The sequence below is a fragment of the Pituophis catenifer genome, unplaced genomic scaffold (assembly GCF_029215685.1).
Source record: "Pituophis catenifer annectens isolate HBS135680 unplaced genomic scaffold, rPitCat1.0.hap2 SCAF_2, whole genome shotgun sequence".
In the NCBI taxonomy this organism is placed as follows: domain Eukaryota; kingdom Metazoa; phylum Chordata; class Lepidosauria; order Squamata; family Colubridae; genus Pituophis; species Pituophis catenifer.
This window is the reverse complement of record NW_027256882.1, coordinates 70,963,016-70,988,459: the sequence shown is the minus strand read 5'-3', so window position 1 is coordinate 70,988,459 and position 25,444 is coordinate 70,963,016. Positions and strand designations below refer to the sequence as shown.

The window sequence follows — 25,444 nt, the reverse complement described above, 5'->3', positions numbered from 1 at the left end:
ACGTTTTCGCCACTTCTTATGCGGTACTTTTCTTCTACGGTTAATGGCGAAACCGGAGCTTCTTCTAAAGTGCGCAACGCCGAATTGCCCGCCCAGAGCCTAAATTTATACCACCTGAGTGACAAACAATTTGCCCAAAGACAAGACAGATTTCTCGAACTCTAGCCAATAGGCAGCAAGGGGCGGGCGTGAAACGGTTAGGCGCCGGGAACCTTGGCAACACGCGAGTGCTGGCGTTAACTCGGCGAGGGCGACTGAGAGGGGAGGACTGAGTCTACCGGGCCTTCCTTGGCTTCTTAATCGCCGGCGGCGGGATGAAGATCGAGGAGGTGAAAAGCACTTCGAAGACTCAGCGCATCGCGGCCCACAGCCATGTCAAGGGCCTGGGGCTGGACGAGAGCGGGGCGGCCAAGCCAGCGGCAGCCGGGCTGGTGGGGCAAGAGAATGCGCGGGAGGTAAGAGGGTTTCGGTTCCCTGGGAAAAATTTCCGCAAAGGACCCGGTTCTCCCCATCACTAAGCGCCGGTTTCACATCTCATCATCCTCATTCCAGCCTCGTGTTCTGTAGCTGCCTTGATGAGTCTCCTTAGCAGCAGCACCCCACCCCCACCCACACAATATTATTATTATTATCATCATCATCATCATCATCATTATTATTATTATTATTATTATTATTATTATTATTATTATTATTATTATTAAATTTTTATACCGCCCTTCTCCCGAAGGACTCAGGGCGGTGTACAGCCAAGATAAAAACCAACAAGATAAAAGTTAAAAACAATTTAAAATTATTAAATAGTTTGGCCAATAATCAAAAATAAAATAACCCATTAAAATAATATTTTAGGCCAGCCCTGCTTGATGGAATAATAGTGTTTTAAGGGCGTGGCGAAAAGTACGAAGGTCGGGAATCCGATGAATCTCCGGGGGCAGCTCGTTCCAGAGGGCAGGTGCCCCCACAGAGAAGGCTCTCCCCCTGGGGGTCGCCAGTCGACACTGTCTAACCGATGGCACCCTGAGGAGACCCTCTGTGGGAGCGTACCGGTCGATGGGAGACTATCGGAGGCAGAAGGCAGTCTCGTAAGTACCCAGGTCCTATGCCATGGAGCACTTTAAAGGTGGCGACCAACACCTTGAATTGACCAACACCTTGAATTAGATCAGAACACCCCCCCCCCACTTGATCCTTATGCTGCATCGAACTCGGATAAATTTCCAACTAACTGCAATTTTATTTGAAGGCTTGTGGTATTATTGTGGAATTAATCAAAAGTAAGAAGATGGCTGGCAGAGCTGTATTATTGGCGGGACCTCCTGGAACAGGCAAGGTAAGATATATTTTCCCTAATTTCTTTCTTAGCAGATTTCTAAAATACATAAGTTCCTGCTGTGATGATATTTAAGTACATTTCTTTTCAAGTATTATACCATTTAGTGATATTGTTAACATTTGGCACTGATAATAGCTTGCTTGCTTGCTTGCTTTTTTCATTTATTTCTCTTACTACATTTTTATGCCATCCATCTCACTGATACAGCAACTCTGGGCAACTTACAATGTAATAAAAAGGCTTTTAAAAAGTGATACAAAGCAATTAAAAGTATCTTAATTGGGGAAAAGACACCATGAGATACTAGAGATCATAAAGCAATAACAAAATGAATGTAATATCTTCCAAATTTTAACATAAAACATCTGTTTTAAGGATAAATGATTTAGAATACTGAGTGTAGGTATCTGAGTTCAATACCCTTTTATCCACAGAGGTATAGGCCAACTCCTTGTAGTTTATAAACATAATATGCTAAAATAATTGGGAAAAAAGCCTTAACTTGAAAGTAGTAATAAAGAAATTGTAATCATTATAGTGCTGTCTTTTTTTCTCTCCATTCAATTATGTCTGATTCTTGGAGATTCTAAGCTTTGCAGTCTGCATTTTCCAGGCAAGATTTTTCAGAAATTTGTCATTGCTTCCTTCCTGGAGCTGAGAGAAAGTGACTGGCATAAGGCTACCCAGTTGACTTTCTGCCTAAGGTGGCACTGGAACTAACTGTCTCCTAGTTTTTAGCCTAATGATTTAACCACTACACCAAACTGCTCTCTATTCACTTTCAGATTGCTCTCTGGAGTAGGTCAAGAATTACCATAGTTTCTGGAGCTGCAACATCCAAAAGTCCCAGCTAGAAAAATTAAATGTTAAGACATAACAAAATTTGGTTTAACAGCCTACTGTATGTAAACCAAGTCCCATAATACCCTATATAAACATGCATACACACACACATAAATCTTGCTATAATATTTCTTTTTAGTTCTTATAACAACACATGAATCTACTTAAAAATTGACAATTTTAAGACAGTTTATAAAATTCTTTTCTCTCTCCTAAGACATATGTCAAGCTGAGTTATAAAAGTGTATGATGAAAATGCTTTTTTCCTAATCCTTTTATTTCTCAGAAGAATTTTAGAGCCACAATGGAATTAGCAGATTACTGGTACTTACCAATGACTTTTACAAATCAGATGCATTATATTAAAACTAAAGGCTATGTGCAATCCCTTGAAATCAGTAAAATAATTTTTTTATTGTAAAAGTGAAAAATAATTAAATGCATTAAGGAGTAATCCTAATTTATTTTTTATTTATTATGTGCCATCAGGCTGGTGCCAGCTTTTAAGTAACTGCCTAGATTTTCTCCAGCCAATCTATTTCCAAACTAGTCTTTTAGATCTTCCAGTGGCACACCCATTGTCTCTTTAATTGAGTCAATCCACTTGTGTTGTCCTCTTTTTTCTGTTTTCCCTCCATTTTTCTCAGCCCAGTATGTTAAATTTCTCCAGGGAGCTAAATCTTTGCATAATATATGCAAAATATGATATTTGAACTGATTATTGGTGCCTAGAGTGAGAACTCCAGCTTATTTTTTTTTCTATGATCTATTCGTTAGTTTCTTTGGCTGTCCATGATAGTCTCTGAAGTCTTCTGTAACGCCAAAAAATGAATATTTTTTCTGTCCTGTTTTCCAAAGCCTAGGTTTCATTTCCAAAGAGTGTCGCAGACTACAACTTTGCTGCATGGTTGATTTTTGTATTGCAGACATATGGCATCTAAATATATTTTTCCAAGGCCTTCACCATTACTGTGTACTCTGTGAAGTATTACTTGGTTCCTTTATAGTGGATAGTCAGTCATAAAGGCAGGAGCTATCTATTTCTTCAATATCTCCACTGGTTGATGTACCTTGTGTTACTAGTTTGGTCTTCTTTATATTTACCTTAGCTTCTTTTTTTCAATGTATTCCACCACTTTCATTACTAGGGCTTGCAGATCATTGGCATTTTCAGCAGTCAGAGTAGCATCAGCAGCATAAGGTAGTTAGTACTGTTTTCTTCCTTCAGTTTTGAAACCACACTCCTTTTCCAATGCAGCTTCCTTTGCTATGTATATATCATATATAAATTGAATAACTAAGAGAAAAATGTGTAGCTTTGTCTCAGTAGCTCTTAGACTTATATACAGCCCCATAGTGCTTTACAGCATTCTCTGGGCTGTTTAGAATGTCAGCATATTGCTTCCAAGAATCTGGGTCCTCATTTTACCAACCTCAGAAGGATGGAAGCTGAGTCAACCTTGAGCCTATCAGGATCAAACTACAGGCTGTGAATAGAGTTTGTCTGCAATGCTGCATTATAACCACTGCACCACCAGGGTTCCTATTCTGTCCTGACTGGCTTCTTGATTTTGGGATAGATTTCACATGAGAACTGTGATATTCTGAGATTTCCATTTTCGTAAACACATTTCACAGCTTGATGTGACTGACACAATATAATTCCTTTCTATAGTCAATGAAGCAGACATGTACTTGTTTTTGGAATTCTTTGGCTTTCTCAATTATCCAAGGTGCATCCTATGTTTTGTTCCTTGGCCTTTTGTAAAGCCAAGTTGAACATGTGGCATCTCCTTTTCCATGTAGGGCTTTCATCTGTGTTGGGTGATTCTAAATGTTAGTGTGAAATTAAGAGTATTATGAAATAGCTACACATTCATTAAGTCTCCTTTTTTGATACTTATGTGAAGACTGGTTTCTTCCTATTTGTTGACCATTGAGTCATTCTTAAGATTTGCTGACATACTGGTAGTTTGGTTAGAATTCTTGCAGATGCTTCTTTGGAATTCTTGTTGCCCTCCAACTTGGTAATGATGAAATGATTTAACTTTACCTTCTAATCCGAGTAATGTTATTTAGATAGTTTAACTTTATATATAACTATCAGTTATAGCATTTCTCCTATTCTCACCCATTTATTATCCTAGCTTTGTCTCCTTGGATTTGTCTCCTTCTTCCTCCTTTTGGAGGAATGGCATGCCACTCAAAATCCAAATGCATCCTGATACAAATATTGTGTAGTCTTACCCCTACAAGTATTAGGGACATTAAAAATTACATATGTTCATTGCTCCTTTCCTTATGATAAATCAGTAATACCATATTTCAAACACTAGCTTTCAAAGGTTAAATTGCTGCCACCTACTGTGTTTCCCCAAAAAATAAGAGCTCCCCGGATAATAAGCCCTCCCCCGAAAATAAGTCCTCCCAAAAATATTCAAGCACATGCGCAGCCAGTTCCTGCCATTTCCTCTGGTTAGGGTTAGGGAGACAGAGCTGGAAATCAGGTAAGACGGCAAGAGGATCCCCGTCTTGCTCCACATGCCCCAAAATAATAAGACCTCCCCGAAAATAGGGCCAAGCACTTATTTCGGGGTTCAAAAAAATATAAGGCAGGGTCTTATTTTTGGGAAAACACGGTAACCTCAGAACCTTTTGTCCTAACAGCCCCAGAGAAAAGAAAGGGTCTCTTTTCTCTGAGGTCAGAATAAAAATGATTAAAATCCAGGGCTTTTTTCTATAAATAGAATGGCTCCTTCTGTTTTCAGGAAGCACTGGGATCAGCAGTTTCCCACTAGAAGAACAGGCAAAGATACATTCATTATTTGTCAGTTCTAATGTAGGGGTCCAAAAGTGCTCAGACTCTCGCTTAGGCTTTATTGAGCTGATATAGAAAATATTCTGTAGGAGAATTCAAATTCTGGATTCAAGAATATTTATTCTATAGAAATTAAACTAAAATCAGACTTTTTCTGCACTAATTTAAATTATTTTTAGTTGGGTAATTTAAATGTATTTATGTATATGTGTGATTTTTTTTTCTTGTCTTCAGACTGCTTTGGCTCTAGCTATTGCTCAGGAGCTGGGAAGTAAGGTTCCCTTTTGTCCTATGGTTGGAAGTGAGGTATATTCTACTGAAATAAAGAAAACGGAAGTCTTGATGGAAAATTTCAGAAGAGCAATTGGTAAGAGACTTAAAGCAAAAAACAAATTTGTGAGTGTGTATAAGAATGTATTTATTTATTAAATCCATGTGCCATCTAACATTTTTATATTCAGTGCATAGCATTAATTCATTTGATTGGAAGGACACATTTGTTTGCTTCTCTTCAGTGTTCTTGCACAGTGACTGCTAGTGTCTTTTTACAAACTCTGGTGTTTCCTATATTATGATATGTTAGCTAAAACCAGTCAAAAGTAGTACAAATGATACTTTTTCAATCTAATTGAGTATGTTGTCAAAGAAATTTGATTAAGCGGTTTACAGGTAGAATAGCTTGTTCCCGGGGTTAAATTTCTCTTTATTAATTTAATTTATTAGCTGAAATATTTCAGTTTCAATTTATACATCCAGTTGCTCCTTTTGACGAACAAACATTTGCACCTAAAATCTTAAATTACTTTCTGCTGACAGTTGATATCATTATTCCTTTTAGACTTTTGTATTGCTTAAATATAGCTTAATTGTTTTTATTATTGTGTCCGACATCTGTTAATTTCCCCTGGGCTCCCTATGATTTAACACAGACCATCATCTAAGTATTCGGTAGCATTAAAGTGAAGAAATGTTTCCATCAGTCCTTGCAACTGAAAAAAGTGACTCATTGATTTCTCTAAGAAAGAGACTTTCAATCATCTATGGTCTTTAAGTTACAATTAAATTGGCAGGGTTCATAGAGAGAGAGTTCAAAGATGGAGAGAGCACCGTCTGCAATATTTCCTTGATGTGATGAAGAGTTACCTGTCAGATTTGGAAATTTGAACCAACAGTTGAAACCTGTGTCAAACACATTTGTCATTCCTAGAGATAGCAATAATTTAACAGCCAGCTACATTGTTGATGCTTCGTATTTTCTGGATGTTAGGATGGAGATGCTTCTAAACAAGTATTTGATGTTAGTGACAGAAATTTTTCCACATCTGTTGAATTGGGCTGATTTCTCTTTCAGAAGTTATTAATGTTTTAAAATAACATTAGTAATCCAAACATTCTTTTAGTGCCAGCAATGTAATTAAAAAAAAAAAAAACTAATTCTTATACAGTCATACATATTTTCACTCTTAAATTAAGAATTTCATAAATGATACAGTGGGATAAGCAATAGCAATTAATTTTGACAAATATTACAAAACAACATATAATTTTAGCTCTTACCAGTTGAACCTGTGTTAGAAGCACTGAAAAATATAAGTATCAGAAATAGCAATGGAAATGGAAAACAATGTGGTGTTGCATCCAGGAATAGCGTTATAAAGATGTTATACCTTTTCATGACTTGCCCCAATGCTTGGGATGGTTGCCAAACTAAGTTTGATTATTTGGTGAACAGAGTGGACATACAGAGAAACAGAACTTTTTTTTCTTTTTCCTTGTCCGAAACTTCTTCATAGTTACTTGAATTTTTACTATTATGAATACATTATTTATTTTCCATAAAGTTTTCCATTGAATTGACAAGTCTATCTGGAGATGTTGACCATCTGGAACAATCCAATAAAAATGGCAGCCTGTAACTTGTATATTTAATATTTACAGGACTAAGAATTAAAGAAACCAAGGAAGTTTATGAAGGAGAAGTCACAGAATTAACTCCCTGTGAAACCGAGAATCCTATGGGAGGATACGGCAAAACCATTAGTCATGTCATTATTGGACTCAAAACAGCAAAAGGAACTAAACAGCTAAAGGTAACTAGGTCATTTTTCAAATGTTCCTCAGCTTCTTAATAGTTCTGTCTTTTGAATATAAAAGAAAGGGAAACAGGAGATTCAAGGAAATTTTTATTTACTTGTCTCTTTTTATAGGTTTATTCTGCAAATGAATATAAGCTCCAATTAGAAATTTTAATTATCTTTCAGTTAGCTTGGCACATTCACTTAGTTTATAAATGCTGTCTATCCCCCATTGATAGAAGCAGTTGAAATAAACATTTCTTCTGCTGGATGAAATAAACGTGACCTTTTAAATTACTAAATAATTTCTTAACTGTATAATTCATTTAAACTGAAATCGTATTCATACTTACTTGGGAGTGAGCCTGTTAAGGGGCTTTTTCTAAGTATTTTTGTTCAATATTGCCAAGGACTTAAAATATTGGTTACCATCGCTCCTACTGTACACCAAGTTACCTCTTCCCATCTTTTCCTTTTGGGGGAAAAAAAAAAAAGGAAACAACAAAACACAATGCTATATGCCTAGAACATATTGACTAATATTCCAAACAGGGCAAGAATACACTGGATTTTGTAAACTGAAGTTTTTCTGTGCACTGTAAAGCAGCATATCCCAGGGTTTCTTTCTGCAATTTAGACTTTCCCATGGACATGAGGAAAGTCTAAATTGCCTCTCTGGCTGATTTTCTTATTTTGGAGCAAGGAAGGCTAGTCTCAGTGCTTTACTTGACAGATATTAAACACCCCGGCCTTCTTCCTAGTCTGCGGCCTGGGATAATGGTGATCACCATGCCTTATTTGTACCCTTATTCCCCCTGCAAAGCCTAATAATTTGACAGCCACCAAAATTACACAATAATTTACAATAAAACATAATAAGAATGTTAATTCCCCCCCCCCAAAAAAAATGTTAATTATCAGTCATTAACAATCAAGTGAAAAGTCTATTTAAAAAGGTGTTTTGGCAAGAGTTAAAAAGTAGACATAGTTTTTAGGCTAGCATTTTGTGTGAATTTAGCTAGTGTGTTTAATACATTTTTATGGCTTATGTGACTGTGGCTTTGAATCAGTTATAGCCAATGAATCAGAAGGGTTTAAATGATATGTCAGCGACAGTTGTATCTTGGAGTTTTACCTCTCCAGAGTATCTGATGTTTAAATGATGGCATAAGAATAATATGTAAAAGTAACTGAAATACCATCTGAATGCTACAGTATAAAGTTGAATTTAAAATATTTATATTGTAATTACAGAATGCATTAAATCAATCTAAATAGTAGTTGAATTTGACAAATTAGCTCATTCTAAATGTAGATAAATCTAAATTCCCAGAGCATGTTCTTCCAGTACTATAAATATTGCTTCTTGGATGGCTTTTTGTAGAATCAAACATGATTTTTGTAAAACCAGGTTGTCTGTTTTTGATGTTAATGTAGTTAATCATTGTTTATTTTCTCTAACTCCAGTTGGATCCCAGCATATTTGAAAGTTTGCAAAAGGAAAGAGTAGAAGCTGGCGATGTAATTTATATTGAAGCAAACAGTGGAGCTGTCAAGGTAAAGCAAAAACATAGCCGTAAAGTTCTGTGTATTTTGACCTGCCTTCCTGTCTCCTTTGGTAAAAAGTCTTCTGTCCTAACAACCTTAATCCCTTCTAGTATATGTTACCTTTTTCTCGAAGTCTAAGATCTCTTTTTCTTACATGAATGCCACCGCTAAAGAAAGTAGCGGTGCAATTCATAAATAAGGTAATTTTATCTGAGACCCTGGGTTACAATTGCAATGAATTTCCTCATCGATTTTTAATGCTTGACTTTGAAACTTGTGTGTTTTTTATTCGCAAAAGTAAGGCAAGAAGATTTAAAGTAACTTCAGTCACGCTCATAAGAAATGCATAGAGCTTTTAATCTTTATCCCTGTAGATTTCTTTTGCCATAAAATATATTCATCTAAAAGGAAATGCTGCATTAGTTAGCATGCTGCTCTTATCTGATTTAAAATGTAGCATAAAAGAGCTACATGCTGTTTAATGGACAAGCATCATATTTTGTATCAAACAATAAATCATCCATGTCCATGTAGGAATCTAAAACAATTTCTACACTTTCTACCAAATCAGTTGGATTTGTCCATTTTCTTCATTTCCAGAAAAGTGGAGGAAAAAAATCCAAGTCCTGACAGTAGAATTTCATAGCTTTTCATTTTCAAGGACAAGTCTGGCATTTTCAAAACTGTCAACCAGAGCTTGTGTGCATAACTATAAAACAAGACCTTTGTTTATCAGCCTATATGTCACTCTCTGAATATTTGTAATAACACCAGCTATAAATATAGTGTGTATGATTTCTAAATTCTCCACAGAGGCAAGGTAGGTGTGACACCTATGCTACTGAATTTGACCTTGAGGCTGAAGAATATGTTCCCTTGCCAAAGGGTGATGTGCACAAGAAGAAAGAAATTATCCAGGATGTCACGCTGCATGATTTGGATGTAGCCAATGCTCGACCTCAGGTACGAATGTCAAACTATATGCACAACTGTATGCAAATAGTTAATGGCAGGGTGGATTTGATTTAAATCAAGTCAATTTAAATCTTGATTTAAATCAGCTCTATTTAAATCACAATTTTTAAAGAGCAACTGTCATCTCTGACCCGCTGTTGACTCACCGACAGTCCTAATATTGCAGAATATACAGCCTCATGCAACATAGGACCTGGGTACCTACGAGACCGTCTTTTGCCACCAATAGCCTCCCACCGACCAGTTCGTTCTCACAGGGAGGGACTACTCGGTACCGTCAGTCAAATTATGCCGACTGGCGACTCCCAGGGGGAGGGCCTTCTCTGTGAGGGCTCCAACCCTTTGGAATGAACTGCCCCCTGAGATACGAAATATCCCTGATCTCCGTGCTTTCCGCCGTGCCCTCAAAACCCTGATGTTCCAACAGGCGGAACTAAACATGTGAACATGTGAATGTTTTTAAAATGTTATCTAATTTTAGGTTCTATTTAATTGGGTCAAACTATGTTATAATAATAATTTTAATTAGCAATTTTATGATGTTTGTGTATCTATATTTTTCTTGACTGTACACCTCCTTGAGTCCTACGGGAGAAAGGCGGTATAGAAATATAATAAATAAAATAAATAAATAAATAAACATAACTAAGCTCCATTTCATGTTTCATGCTAAATTATTAATGTATCTTAAAATTAAAGATTAATATAGTCTTAAAGACTATATTTAGATAGATTTTTACTCCAAAAGCATTTTATTAAAATAAATTTGATAAAAATAAAAAAAATCATCGATTTTTATCGACCCTGGTTAACGGTAAATTCATTTGGGGACTGATAAAACAGCCAGGCTGCTACAACAAAACTGTTAAGAACACTCACCTTTATTAATATTAGTCAGTTTTGCTTCAACCATGTGGTTCTGCCAAGGAGCTATTTTCTGGGTGTGTTTGTCTCCTAAAAAAGTTTGCTGCCCATTACTTCCTGAGAGAGAGAGAGAATATTTGGGCCCTGCAAATTCTTGGAAAAAGATGTTTTGTAACTTATGAAAGTGTATGTATCTCCGGTTCAGAGAAATACTTAAAGTAATCCTAACTTTCTCCCAAGTGCACAAAACAGCTGCTATGTAAGTTTTTCCTCGTTGTTTTTGCAAGATGTCTTTGAAATATATAGACTGTTCATGCACAAGCATATTTATTCCCTGTTTTGATACAAATTCTATAAAATAGTAAACAGGATTAAAGGCTCAACAAAACACTTTTTTATTTGTAATCAAACCTGAATACAAGCAATTTTTTCCAACCTTCAGCATTTTAATGGAAACTGCTAAGTCTTTTGAATGCCAGATCCATTACTCTACAATACAGTTGTGTGGACAGCACACAAACTTTAACTTTTTAATCATACTCTGATGCAAGATTAACATGTTCACCTCATGATCACATCAAGGTTTACTGTGCAGAGGTACTAGTTACATAAATCAATATTTATCAATATAGACCTGAAAAAGGGGGTGCTGTGGTAATGAGTGACAGTCTGATGTGCTGTTTTTTCTCCCAACGTCAGCTCATATTGTTGTTTCATAGTATTGAGATAATTTAAAGGATTCAGATCATTTGATCTATATATGGTACTTTGTTGCATAATGAAAAATTATACAAATAAAATTAAAAGGACCATAGAGCTTTGGTGGCGCAGCAGACTAAAGTGCTGTTAAGTAGTACCAGCTTCTTGCAATTACTGCAAGTTCAAATCTCACCAGGCTCAAGGTTGACTGAGCCTTCCATCCTTTCGAGGTAGATAAAATGAGGACCCGGATTGTGGGGGCAATAAGATGACTTTGTATAAAAAAGAACACCACTTAGCCCTACTAAGCAGATATATACAAAAGTATGAAGGCTATTGCTTAACGCATTGTAAGCCGCCCTGATTCTCCAGAGAAGGGCGGCATATAAATCGAACGAACAAACAAACAAACAAACAAACAAATAAATAAATAAATAAATAAATAAATAAATAATGTCCTAGTAACACTGATTAAATTTCCATTATATTTGGATGCTATATGTTCCAAAACAAATTAGTTCCATTACATTCTGAACACAATTACATGGGTGGATTTTCATATAGGCTATCAATTTTAAAATAATTATGAGTTACTAGAAATTGGTTGATATAAAGAACTTGAAAACTTGATTTTTAGTTCAACATTCTTATATACTCAATAAATCTTTCTGTACAAGCAGTCCTTTATTAGAATTTTAAAAGGTTTCATTAATTTACAAATCAATTTTCTGTAGGGTGGACAAGACATCCTCTCCATGATGGGACAACTAATGAAACCAAAGAAAACTGAAATCACAGGTACTCCAAATACCTCTTTCATCTTTTTCTTATTAAAGTAATTCCATTTAATTTGGTGATAGATTACATATAATATACATTATATATAATATACATCACGTTACGTTTTTAAAATAGGCAATGAAAAAATAATCTTTATGCATAGAGGAAACAAGGTCTATATTGCTTGGGATCATTAAAATTGAATGAGATTTAATCATTTAAGTGTAATTGTTAGAAATCACAATCTAATACAATGTGGGTGCACTTAATGAAACTGTAGCATAAGGTAGTTTGTCACAATATTGATACATTATAGAATTTTGCATTCTTTCTGAAATGGCCACCTGTAGAGGATGTTTTAATACAGGTAATGCTCAGTTAACAACCACTTGTTCAGTAACCATTCAAAAGTGCAGTGAAATTGAACGTGTGGTTGTTAACTGAGCATTACCTGTATTTAATTCTTGAGGTTCTTGCTATTCCAGCACTCCCACAGTCACATTTTTAGAATCTGGGCACTTGGTATCCGGTTCAAACTAAAAATGGTTACAGCACCCATCGTCCTACAAATAAAGACAATGGGGAAGTCAGCACAGGAAGTTGCAAGTCTCCCCCACCTGTGCACCACCCCAGATTCTCTTAACTTATGTTACCCTTGCCAGCCAACAACACATCCTCCCTAAGCCTCATTGCACTCACTGTGCCTCCTCAGCCACTTGTGCGATGGGGCCAAACTTTGCTGCTTGTCAAGTGTAGGAAATCAGAAGCCAAGGCAGTTCAAATTAATACAAGCTTATTGCATGCTAATATTCCCTATAAGAATCTGAACCATTTATGGTCAAAGAAAATTGGCAGTAGATAAGAGTCAACAGTATTGAAAGAGGGCTGGATCTCTTGTGGGCACAAAGGGACTCAAGACTGATGACGTGTTTGACCCTTCCCTTGGGCTCAGCCTAGCCATCTCTTACACTGCTCTTGTGCCATGCCTCCCTGGCCACTTGCATACTATCCTGAAGCCCCATTGCACTCTGCCATGCCTCTTCAGCCACATGCACATCCCTCATTCACTCTCCCACTCACCAGCAGCCATTTAGCTGCCTGCCGACTGCACACCCCACTGACTTCTTGTTGGAAGGCGACAAGGAAGTTGCAAGGAGGTGCTTGCTTAACAACGCATGATCCTCCCTTAACAATGGCAATGGAGACTGCAAGGATTGCCATCACTAAATGATGTGGTCACATGATAGCCTACTTTACAACTACATTGTGTTAGTGTTGGAAATTCCAGTCCCAATTCCAATCATAACTCAAGGACTACTTTTAATAAATATTTATTTGACTTGGTTTATTTGGTATATACATATAATCTGGTCATGAACATTTCTGACCATGACCAAACCCGGTTCTGACCTAAAAATTCACAAAATTTTTGAATCTGGTCACGATCACATACTCAGGTGGTGATCAAACACTTCCTCGGGAAGAGCTCAGTTCCCCACCACATACACATGTTTAAACTTAGTGAAAAGACAGGAATCTTGATGCACAGGAATCAAGAGGCTTTCTCTCTCTTCTCCCACACCCAGCACTCTAAAGCCAGTTGCCTTGAAAAGGAAACTGGTGCACGTTCCTCCGCCCTCCGTAAGCCCTCACTACCGGTAATAAGCTCTCTGTGAAGAAGAGGAGGAAGATCCTCAGAATCCTGCCGTGTGCCAAAAATGCAGCATCTGAGGAATTTAAAAGTGCTGCTTCTGCGGGCTGGGGCGGGGGGGGTGTCAGCTTGCCTGGTGCACAAGCCTGGCTGTGGGGAGTGATGCCTACACCCCTCAAGCACAGCCGCCTTAACGGGAGGTGGGAAAGGTCTTGCAGGTGCTGCATGCAACTCTGCCCTCCTGGCCAGGCTCCACAGCTGAGGGGCAATGGAGCAAACCGCGTGCAGCTGACAGCATGACTTTTGCCCATCTCTGTTTTCTCATGGGAGGCTCGCGGGAAGCTTGTGTGGTGGCACATAGTGGGATGGAGTGGGCAGCGCGTTGGGATCATTCTGCCTCCTCCATACCTCTGGAAAAAGCAAAGCGGCTGCCCACGGAGCTGCCGGCTTGGGGACGTGGCCCAACAAGCAGAAGCCCCATGCCCAGAAAGAGATGGGCGAAAGTAATTCTGCACTGAGGCAGAGGCATGGGGAAGGCAGAGGCGATCCGAACACGCCGCCTACTCATCCCACTGTCTCTCAGCTTGCCTGCTTTCCAGCTCTGTTCTCCACTGTGCGTGCAGGGCAAGAAAAGTAGGTTTTCTCAGTGTTATTAAAGAATTTTACATTTTACTATTATAGTACACTGAGTTCTATGGCATAATTAATTATTTTTGTATATATATATACATTGTCATTTAAAAGAGAACATTACAAGAGGTTATTGAAAATTGTAATACTTCAAAAATGAGAAGCTTAAGAAAGTGTCATTCAGTGATAATTTACTTAGCCCGTTTTAAAGTTTTTCACCAAAATTAGAAAGAATCTGATCCTGTATGAAACTGTTGGGAATAGTACAGATAAATGAAAGAATCCTGAATTTTTGGCATGTAACAAATAACATCAGCTCAGGTCTTATCTGTGGGTTAGCAAATTTACTATATAAATATTTATTTTGCTGCCAGAAGTCTTGAGCCAAACAAGTTTCTCACAGAATACCTTTTATAATAGTGAAAGTGAAGAAACTAGATTCATTAAAACGATTGGAGTTGGGTTTTTTTGGTCCAAAAGTTAACACTCGACCATTAATTGGATTGCATCATATTTATGAAAAAATCCTTGACATCATTTATTTAAATGTATTTTAAAGAAATTGTCTTGTACCTTAGATACACTTCTACACATTATTTGTATCTGTATATTTTTTGGAAAAGAATACTGATGAAATGATATCTAGAAGTCTGCTGTTTCTTTTCCACTCAGACAAGCTTCGAGGTGAGATCAACAAGGTGGTGAATAAATACATCGATCAAGGCATTGCAGAGTTAGTCCCCGGCGTACTTTTTGTGGACGAAGTTCATATGTTGGATATTGAGTGCTTCACATATTTGCATCGAGCATTGGAATCTTCTATTGCTCCGATAGTCATCTTTGCCTCCAACCGAGGAAACTGCATAATCAGGTATAGAGCTTAAAGCTTAGTCCTTCCCCGTAGGGGAGACAGATTTCATGTTGCAGTGATCAAGATTTAGTGGGTTTCTTGAAGAATCGGCAGGGGGAGGGGGTTTCCACCTCTCATGTGACACACACACACACACACACACACACACACACACACACAGCTATCCAAATTTACTCTGTTTATTTGCCTTATGCTGTTTAGTAATTTTCAATACTGACGCTATCGGACATTTCTGCTTCTGTACCCGCCTGTTTCTGTTTTTCAGTTTTTGACTTGCTTGTTTTTCATAGCCTGAAATAGATAATATTTTGATCTTGACAGCTTTTGTCTTTGCTTCTCAAATTATTTTACATTGAAATAAGTTTGGGGGTTGCATTATGCAACATACAGGTTATGAAATATCAGTGCATATTTAACTATAGCATGTCTTGGCATTGCATTTTTTAATGTGTAATTACAACAACAGTTAATGCTAATTTTAGCATTATCAGGAGGGTTTTTTTCCCAGGATTTAACTGTATTCTATACTGCTAACAGCTAAATACCAGACATGGTTTTTAGCCATCATTTTTATATTGCTTAAATTTATCTAAAATCTCTTGAGGGTTCATCTAATATATTTAAATTTTGCCTTCTTTTCTGCATATTCATTGTATATGATACAAACCAAGAAAAATTATTTGGTGTCTTTGGGGTGTCATGATCTAATTTTCAAAAACACAATTATGCTTCCTTGATTACTAAGCTCATTAGTGATTTGATTTGATTTGATTTGATTTGATTTTAGGATGGAAATGCTTTTATATCCCTATTGCTTCAAGAGTTTGTAAATTCTGACCTATTCCATGATTCGTATGGGCCCATGTTAGTGATACCCCAAAGCTTGTAAATGTCTCCCAGATGATAAGCGTGGTTTGCTTGAATATTTTCACAGCTCATCATGTTTTCCACAGGTATAGCAACAGTAATGAATATGAAGCAAAGACATTAAAGGATGCCTTTCTTCTTTTTACTGTGTTTCTCTTGAACGCTTAGTTAATTTTATTCAATTTCTGTTCATGATAGAAGAAAAATAATATTCACAAAGCAACATATAAGTAGTAAAATAAAATTACATCAAGAAGGAAAGGTCGGGAATGCAAAGAAAAAAAGAATAAAATCCTTCACAGGTGCCTTTCCTGTGAACATATCTGCCTTTTCCTTCTCTTTGACATTGTTCTATATGCTGTACATATTATGCTTTCTCTAATTTTTTGTTTTTAAAAATATAAATGTTACAACAGTGTTAACTCCAAATATTAGGAATAAGGCAGCAGCAGTTGCCCTAACAATAGCTAAAGCAAAATCTTAATAACAGTTCAATTTTTGTCCTGTCTTTGTTGTTCTTAAAATTATGTGATCATTCAAAATTGAGTTGCACACTAAAAACAAACAAAAAATCCTATAGTTACCATGATACAGAAAATAAATATGGCATTTCAGAAATGATAACCGTATTATCCTTTTTTCTCTCTATTAGGCATATAGCCTTGTTTTTTCTCTGTAAATTCTGTGAGGTATTTCACTTACTTTTTCGGAATATATTTTGGCCTCATATAGTGGAGACTATTACAATCTGAAATTTCCTATGTATCAGCCAATTATGAATATATATCTCATTTTATGAAAAGAATATGCACTCTTAATTCCATTTTTAGAAATAAATTCCTCTTCATATTAAGGAAGGCAAGATACATTATTGCACTTGAGCACTAGTCACTTTCTCATTCCTTATCCCATCCTGTCATATCAACCCCAAATAGAATCAAGGCTTTTAAGTAATAATCTGAAATGAAAGATGTTTCGTATGAAACTGGGGTGCCCTCTAATGGAGAAATGAAGTTTTCCAATTTTTTTTCTTAGGCTATGTAAATAATTGTCTGGCAGGAAGGAAGTCAATAGTTAAATTGCATGCTGATGTTATATAGAAGCCTAAACTTTTCTTTATACTTTTTCAGAGGGACAGAAGATATTATCTCTCCACATGGGATACCTCTGGACCTTCTGGACCGGGTAATGATAATTAGAACCATGTTATATACACCACAAGAAATGAAACAGGTAATTCTTTTATATATAACATCTGGGTAACGGGCAGCAAATGACTTTATGGAACTTCACTTAGGTAGTTAAAGTGTAAAATGAAGCAGCCCACTCTTATCAAAACGTGACTACCAGTTGTTTTGAAAGTTATTTTTCAAAGGTTTTTCTATTTGTTAGCATACTATACTGCCAGTCACATGCATGAACAAGTCAGTGTCTTGGCTGAAAATTATACTATATTTGAACTTCATATTTGCTTTTTTTATGAAACCAGTTCAATCACCACAGCAACTCTAGGTGATGTACAATACTAAACTAATACAATTTAAAACAACAGAAAAGAGAAAAAATACAAAAAGTATTAAGGGCCACTGTCAGGGAAACTTTTCTACAGTTACAGAATCTATAAACTTTGGTCACTCAAAATCAAGTCAATATTAGAAGTGGGATAACTCACTTTATTCCCAAGGTCTACCGAAATGGCCAGTTCTTCAGTCATTTAATAAAGGACATTATGGTGGGTACTGTGTTGCCCTCAGGAATGTTGTCCCAGGTAGGGTGGAGGCAGAGAGATGGCCCATCTCCAAAGTCCCATGAGATGACATTACTTTAGCAGTGGGTCTTGGAGTGTTCCAGTGCTGCCAGATCTTACCAGATGGGCACTAGTAGACAGTCTGCCTTGGAGATATCCAGGTTTTGAGCTGTAAAGGTTTATACTCAGTCCCTTAAGTTGCACCCAGATAACTAATTGATAACCGAGGTGGCGCAGTGGTTAGAGTGCAGTATTGCAGGCTACTTCAGCTGACTGCTAGCTGCAGTTCAGCAGTTCAAATCTCACCGGATCAAGGTTGACTCAACTTCCATCCTTCCGAGGTGGGTAAATTTTTTCTTTAGGGAAGAAAAACAAAATGCACAGGTACCGTATATGTGGTACCTTGCTCAATAGTAGTAACTGTGAGAGGGATCTTGGAGTCCTAGTGGACAACCATTTAGATATGACCCAACAGTGTGCAGCAGCTGCCAAAAAAGCCAACACAGTTCTGGGCTGCATAAACAGAGGGATAGAATCAAGATCACGTGAAGTGTTAATACCACTTTATAATGCCTTGGTAAGGTCACACTTGGAATATTGCATTCAGTTTTGGTTGCCATGATGTAAAAAAGATGTTGAGACTCTAGAAGGACTGCAGAGAAGAGCAACAAAGATGATTAGGGGACTGGAGGCTAAAACATGAAGAACAGTTGCAGAAACTGGGTATGTCTAGTTTAATGAAGAGAAGGACTAGAGGTGACATAGCAGTGTTCCAATATCTCAGGGGCTGCCACAAAGAAGAGGGAATCAAACTATTCTTCAAAGCACCTGAGGGTAGAACAAGAAGCAATGGGTGGAAATTAATCAAGGAGAGAAGCAACTTAGAACTAAGGAGAAATTTCCTGACAGTTAGAACAATTAATAAGTGAAACAATTTTCCTGCAGAAGTTGTGAATGCCCCAACACTGGAAATTTTTAAGAAGATGTTGGATAACCATTTGTCTGAAGTGGTGTAGGGTTTCCTGCCCGGCCAGGGGGTTGGACTAGAAGACCTCCAAGGTCCCTTCCAACTCTGTTATTCTATTCTATTCTATTCTATTCTATTCTATTCTATTCTATTCTATTCTATTCTATTCTATTCTATTCCATTCCATTCCATTCCATTCCATTCCATTCCATTCCATTCTATTCTAAAATGAGGACCCAGCTTCTTGGGGCAATATGCTGACTCTGTAAACCGCTTAGAGAGGGCTATAAAAGCACTATGAAGTGGTATATAAATCTAAGTGCTATGCTAAGTACTGATAACCAGTGCAGTTCATGAGGTAGAGGAGTCACATGGGCACAGTGAGGCATACTGATACATTACTCCATTGTGCACCTGTTGTAGCTTCCAAGTAGTCTTCAAGGGCAATCTCATGCAGAGTGCATTGCAGTAGTCACACCAAGAAACAGTGTAGGTAACGATTAGCAATAGGGTCTCCTGATGCAGAAAAGGGCCAAATTGGCACATCAGCTGAATATGTGCAAAGGCCTCCAGTTTGTTTTTTATTTTTACTTCCATTAACAGTGGGCGAGTTAACGTTAACAAAGCAATTGCTAATAATTATCTTCAACTATATTTTCCTAGGCACACAAATATGGAATACGGGTGTTTAAGGCTTCATCTTTCTTAAGATTGGAAAAGCACTTATATGCTAAAATGTTTAGTGTCTTGAAGAGTGTGAACGTGTAAATTCCTAGAGTTCATTTTCTGCCATTAGTTCCTTACAGTACTCATGTATCCATCATTCAATTGATCTAAAGAGAATAGGACAACCTTTGTTAACGCTTTCCAAGAGAAATCTGGCCTTCACAGTTTTTCAACATGCAAAATAATATTTCTGAAATCCTCAGAGCCATCTGAGTGCATGCAACATTGATTATAATTCTTGAATGTTATTATGAAATATCTGGTCAAAGATTCCCCTCATTAGTGTCTCTGTACTATGGATTGACACATAAAGAAGCTACTGCAGTTTATCATGTCAATTCTTTGTATTATTTAAGAGATAGTGTCAGTGGTGGAAAGCATTGTCACCAGATAATAGTCTCTCTTGCTGGATAAGTGCCAAGGAGGAACAGAAGCATTTATTGAACGTAAATATACCAGTACAGCCTCATTTCCTTTAGTATGAGGAGGCTTTTGTGTATTGCTTTTTTTTTTAAAAAAAAATAGCATTGATATTTGGGGTGGTTTTCTATATATGACAGAATAATGTAGATTATAGTAGAAGTGATCACAGGGTACAGATGGTGTCAAAGAGGCTTTAATCTGTATATAAAGATAATTCAGAAGTTGTGTCATTGTCGAGAAAATCAATTCAAGTGTTCCTATATTGCATTCCACATTGTGACTTGCTTTTTCAGAGGCATGAAGGATGATAAAGATACTGTTGCATAACTTCAAGCAGCTTTGATTTGGATAGAATTTGTCAGTCTTCTCTGTGAACATTTATAAATTATATACCATATTAAGTTGCCACTGAATCTTCCCCCTGTGGGTTGTTAAATGATTAAAAGTCTATTTTATGAACTGACTTTTGAAAGAATTTGGAAGATTCTTTGGAAGAGTTTGATTAAATTAAATTTTGATTAAAGTCACAAAGGAGATGAGATGGAGAAATTGACTTCATGAAAGCAATAAATTCTTACTTTAAATTAAATATAATGTTCTATGCATTCTTCCTAAACATTTTTAAATGGAAACTTGGATGGACTCGTTCTATTTAGTACAAAGGACAAAAAAGTAGATTGTTTCAGTTGAAAGCAAAATTTCTGTAACTAATGTGTCAACCTCTACCTCAGGTAGTGTGCTGGGTTCTGGGCGTCATATTTCAGAAGCATTCAAAAGAATTGGAAGAGTGTTTTACAAAGGACATTAAATATGTTCAAAGGACTAGAAATGACATTTCTAGTCCTTTGACTAGAGGACTAGAGACACTGAAATTGCTTTACTCTTGTGGAAAAAAAACACCAAGTGGAGATACTAGATTAATACGATTTTAAAAGGCAAAGTATTAATTACTGTACAATTTAAATTCTTATTTTATTTTTCAGAGTTAGATATTGAATATTTATTTATATACTGCTCCCCATATACTTTTATTATGTTTTGAAACAGTTTACAGTTTAAAACCTCTGTTAAAATGTAATAGATTAACAGTAAATTAAAACTCTTGGAAGAGCTATGCAAATTGAATGTGGAAAGGATGAAAGCAAAAGCCATTCATATTGAGAAGTCCTGGCTGAGGAAGTAGATCTTCAAGACAGATCTAAGCAATACAGTTGTGGTCCCTTTTTAATTTTGAGAGTGGAGAAACCTTTCAGAGGGCAGATAAAAAGATGTGCCTCTTTTTCCTGATTTGCTACTCTCTGCGAGACTTCTCAGTGATGTTGATGATCATCCCCAGATTTGTAACAGCAGAAGTGGTACAAAGTTGTTTAAAACTGTATGTCAAAGTCCAAACTTGGAACATGATTTGATGGCTAATTGGCAGCCAGTTCATTGGCTTTGACAGAAAAGTTATGTGTTTAGGTGCCTCACTATTGATCTCAGTAGCGAATGTGTTATTTACTGTATGGAAATTATTTGCTGGATTTATTTGTCATTTTTTCAAAGAACCTGTATGTGCCAAAATTGTAGTCTGTATTTAAACCTTCAAACAACTTTAGACAGGTGAGCAAGTCAAGCTACATTTTGCACTTTTATATTCCATTCTGATCCCTCTTCCAAAATTTGGTGGTTTGCCACCAAAGGTTTTTGGCATCTTTTTCTAATTGAGGTTGAAGGAACTAAAACGTTGTGCAAATCTTTAAAATGTATGTGAAGGCCCAACTGTTTTATGAGGCATGACTCCATTCTCTCTACTATGAAACAAAAGCCCCCCCCCCAAAAAAGTGCAGCTTTTAGCCAATGAAGGGTTACCCTCTGGCTTTAAGAATTAGAATGAAGAAGAAAGAGTTGTTTCAGTTCAAATAAATCCAAGAATTGTGAAACGGTACATCACATGCCATTTTTGAAACTTCTGTAAACTTGCCTTAAGATGTTTTGGACTATGGATCAAAAAACCCAAACAAAACCAACGTGATCACTGTGGTTGGAATTGCAAAGTCCATCTGCTTTGGTTTTTTCTTTAAAGAACTGAGTTCAGTTTTGAATTAGAGATATTAACTCTTCACAAAGCAAGCAAAAGTCTAGATATAGAAAGATGATTTCATAATCTTTATTCGTCAGTGATGAACACTCTAAAAAGAAACCTCAATAAGATACCTTATATTCCAGATATCTTTTACATCAATTCCCAATTTCATGCTCATCCCCCTCTTCTCCTCTTCCACGTTCTGATTCTCTTGGTATTGCATTTTTATGGCTTTAATTTAAACGAGTGCTTCTTGATATCTTGTTTACAAAACTGCCAAAGTGAAAAATACCTGTATTATATGAGACTCACAGTTCCAGAGTTATCTCAACACTATAACACAACATCATTATCCAGTCTGCCCCTTATCACTCAGCTGGTAATACGGGCTGCAGGGAGCCTAGTGCCACTTTTTTGTTAAAGCTCTCCATACTCAGACTTATTGGTGATATCTTCTTTTTCAACTTTATAAAGATCTTCAAACCAGTACAAGTTGGAGACTGTTCATGATAGATTAGATTTATCTGAATGGTTTTGTGGGAGTAGGTGACGCTAACATACAAAATTTCTTACATCTTTAACCATCTTATTTATCAGGATGCTAAAAACTTTGATATGCATTTGAGGATTGAAAGAGCAATTGTGACTTTCCAAAGAAATTAAGCTACTCAGTATTCCCAAGTGGGAATTGGTGTGCTGTAGTTCTTTTGGTCAATCTGTACATTTTCTTTCATGTTTTAGAAATACAAAGAGTTATCACTGAATTCCCCCTAGCATTTTTCCAATTATAAGTTTAAAGGAACTGAGACTGTATATTTCAAATTGGATATAAAGTCAGAATTAAAATAAACTGCCCCCTAAAACATATATGAAAGATTTTATAAACCCAGGATGCTATAATATGCCATATACTCAAATGTAAGATATTTTTTCCCAAAGGCCATTTGTATTATAAATGCATTTTTATCCTGTTTTCCCTCCCCCTCATTAGATCATAAAACTTCGAGCCCAAACTGAGAGCATAAATATTAGTGAGGAAGCATTGAATCATCTTGGGGAAATTGGCACCAAAACCACATTAAGGTAAGCATGAAAAATATAAATATATAATGATATTCAGTTTGGAAGTGGGATAAAGTTGGACAGGAAGAGACAGCTCGTATTCATCTAACTGTCATAGGACATCTGGTGAAATATTTCATCCACAATAATGACCAAGTTTAGAGCTTCTCCCTCTCTGACATTTCACGTTTAGTCTTCTTCCTCAATCCAGCAATTCTTAGGCAAACAGCTACTTACAACTGAAAAGTAGTAGAAATAATAATTAAAGAAACTAATATCCTATAAAAATAGGCCATATAATTAATAAAGGGAATCCTGCTTTTTTTCACACTGCATTTTACAATTATTTCATTAAGTAATCAGAATCAATTGCTAAGTCTGTTGTAGCTTCCAGTGATTGCTGAAGACTTTAACTTCCAAATGATACGGAACTATTGAAATGTTTGCAGCCCTTGATAAGTGTTATGCGAAATCAAAATACTTCTTGGCAATTGATTTATTGCACGGAGTTTAACTGATTCAGCTAGATTAAACTAATTTTTGTTATATCGTCTTTCTAAAACTTTCTTTTAGTAACACAGCCATTGCACATAACATACAATCTGCATTAGGGCTAGAATGTTTGGAATATAAATCATTGGTTACAGTAAAATGTCATAATTGTGAACATGGATTCTGTAGTTCAGCAGTTATTTATCTGCAGTAAAGGAAAGAGTTTTTTAAATTGCGTTTCACAGGTTATCGCATCACTGTCTACTGCAAATTGTTTTTGTAACTCTTAATTCCATAATTAGTGCTTTGCCTAAGTCTTTGATATTTCCAACCACAAAATATATTGGTAACATCTGGAGACCAAGCTGCTGCGTTTATAATAAATATTTTGATATGTCTCTTGAGAAATTTTCTGTTTTGTTTGTAATTATAACTGGCATGTTTATTTGATCATTGCTCTTATTATTTGGCTATAGGTATGCTGTGCAGTTGCTCACCCCAGCCAATCTGCTAGGCAAAATAAATGGGAAAGATAGCATAGAAAAAGAACATGTTGAAGAAATAAATGAACTCTTCTATGATGCCAAATCCTCAGCAAAAATCCTGGCTGATCAACAGGAAAAATACATGAAGTAAAAGACATTTGTTCAGCTTTCTAGCATTCAGAACTGATTTATACATTCTCCAAGTTCTTCAAAGAAAGAGGCAGAAGAAATTATCTCAAAGAACTGAAAACTTCAAATATCAAATTACTTGTTTACAGTAGGATCAAATCTTTGTTCCTAATTATTTAGAGGGAATGTGGTGATATCTTGGCTTGTGGTAACATGATATCTCTTATGTTTGTGCTATATGAAGTGGATGCATCTGGCAAATTCTTCTGTGTTTTAGATTTGATTGCTCATGTATTCATATCTAAACAGAATATATTACTTTTTAAATATTGTGTTAAAATTATGGAGATGTTTAATTAAAAAAAAATCACTAATTTTGTTTTGTGACTCAAATGTTCATTTGTCTCAAGAAGAACGTTTACCCAGTAAAAGTTACCTATTTCGACATTCTCTGTAAGTAAAATTGAGATGGATGATAATTTTTTTTCCAAGCTGATACAGTTGGGGAAGGAGGCAGCATTCTTAATTCAAAACAGGAATTAGTCTTGCTTGTAAGTACATCAAGAAGGCTCTCACTGTTGATATTCTTTTTGCAATTTGGATGGAGAACACTGCAGCTAAGAGATCTAAACCTGGATGATTTATGATCTCTTGCAAATACATACACTTCAACAACTTTGGGAGATTTGATGCCACTCTAAAGTTCAAATGAGGCTTTTTTATAATAGTCTCTAGTGAAAGGGCATTTGATTGAAAATAATAGTTTTTCCCACTCACAGCTGCTTCTATTTAACATTATTATGCAAGCTTAAACCCAATTACAGTATATTTTTACAAACCTGGGAATTGATGGGAACATAATTCTTCTATAAATGTTTATTGTTACATTTGGGAAATTACCTAGAAAAATAAAGTACAACACATAAAACTCACAGGTATAACAACTTATTACAACCTCTGAATTTTTAATTTCTCCATAGTAAATGCCAATATATATCCCTTCTGGCAGGTAGCACGGATTTTTATTTCCAAAATATTTCTGTTTCAGAAGTATACTAAATTGGGTTGTCTTTCCCTACTGCAACTTTACTACCTCTGGGAAATGGCAGTAGAAATGTGTGCCTTTTGGTTTAGTGATTAATACTCTTCCATGAATGGGTTATTTTAAAACATAATACAGTATTTTTTTTTCGAGCTTGGTATAAAATGCAGGATGTTTTGTTCCAACAAGCACATAATGTAAAAAAGCTGCTTTGACCTCAATGTTTTCCGCAAACCTTTGTATATCTCTATAAACCTAAGCTTCAATTGGTGAAATTGAATTAGTATTTTAGAAGAACTAAAAATGCATAGTTTATTGCAATACTAAACCTTTTAAAGTACTTTCAACT

At 36.2% G+C, this 25,444-nt stretch overlaps 1 protein-coding gene across 1 annotated transcript; it reads left to right on the top strand.

Annotated features, from left to right (window-relative positions):
- The first annotated feature begins 212 nt into the window (after positions 1–212).
- RUVBL1 (RuvB like AAA ATPase 1) lies at positions 213–24,440 on the top strand. The gene is made up of 11 exons (XM_070933611.1): positions 213–455; positions 1,247–1,333; positions 5,232–5,364; positions 6,936–7,087; positions 8,540–8,629; positions 9,434–9,583; positions 11,893–11,956; positions 14,892–15,090; positions 17,088–17,190; positions 22,877–22,968; positions 23,916–24,440. The coding sequence occupies exons 1-11, from the start codon at positions 315–317 to the stop codon at positions 24,073–24,075; spliced, it is 1,371 nt and encodes a 456-aa protein (XP_070789712.1). The 5' UTR covers positions 213–314; the 3' UTR covers positions 24,076–24,440.
- The last annotated feature ends 1,004 nt before the right edge of the window (positions 24,441–25,444 follow it).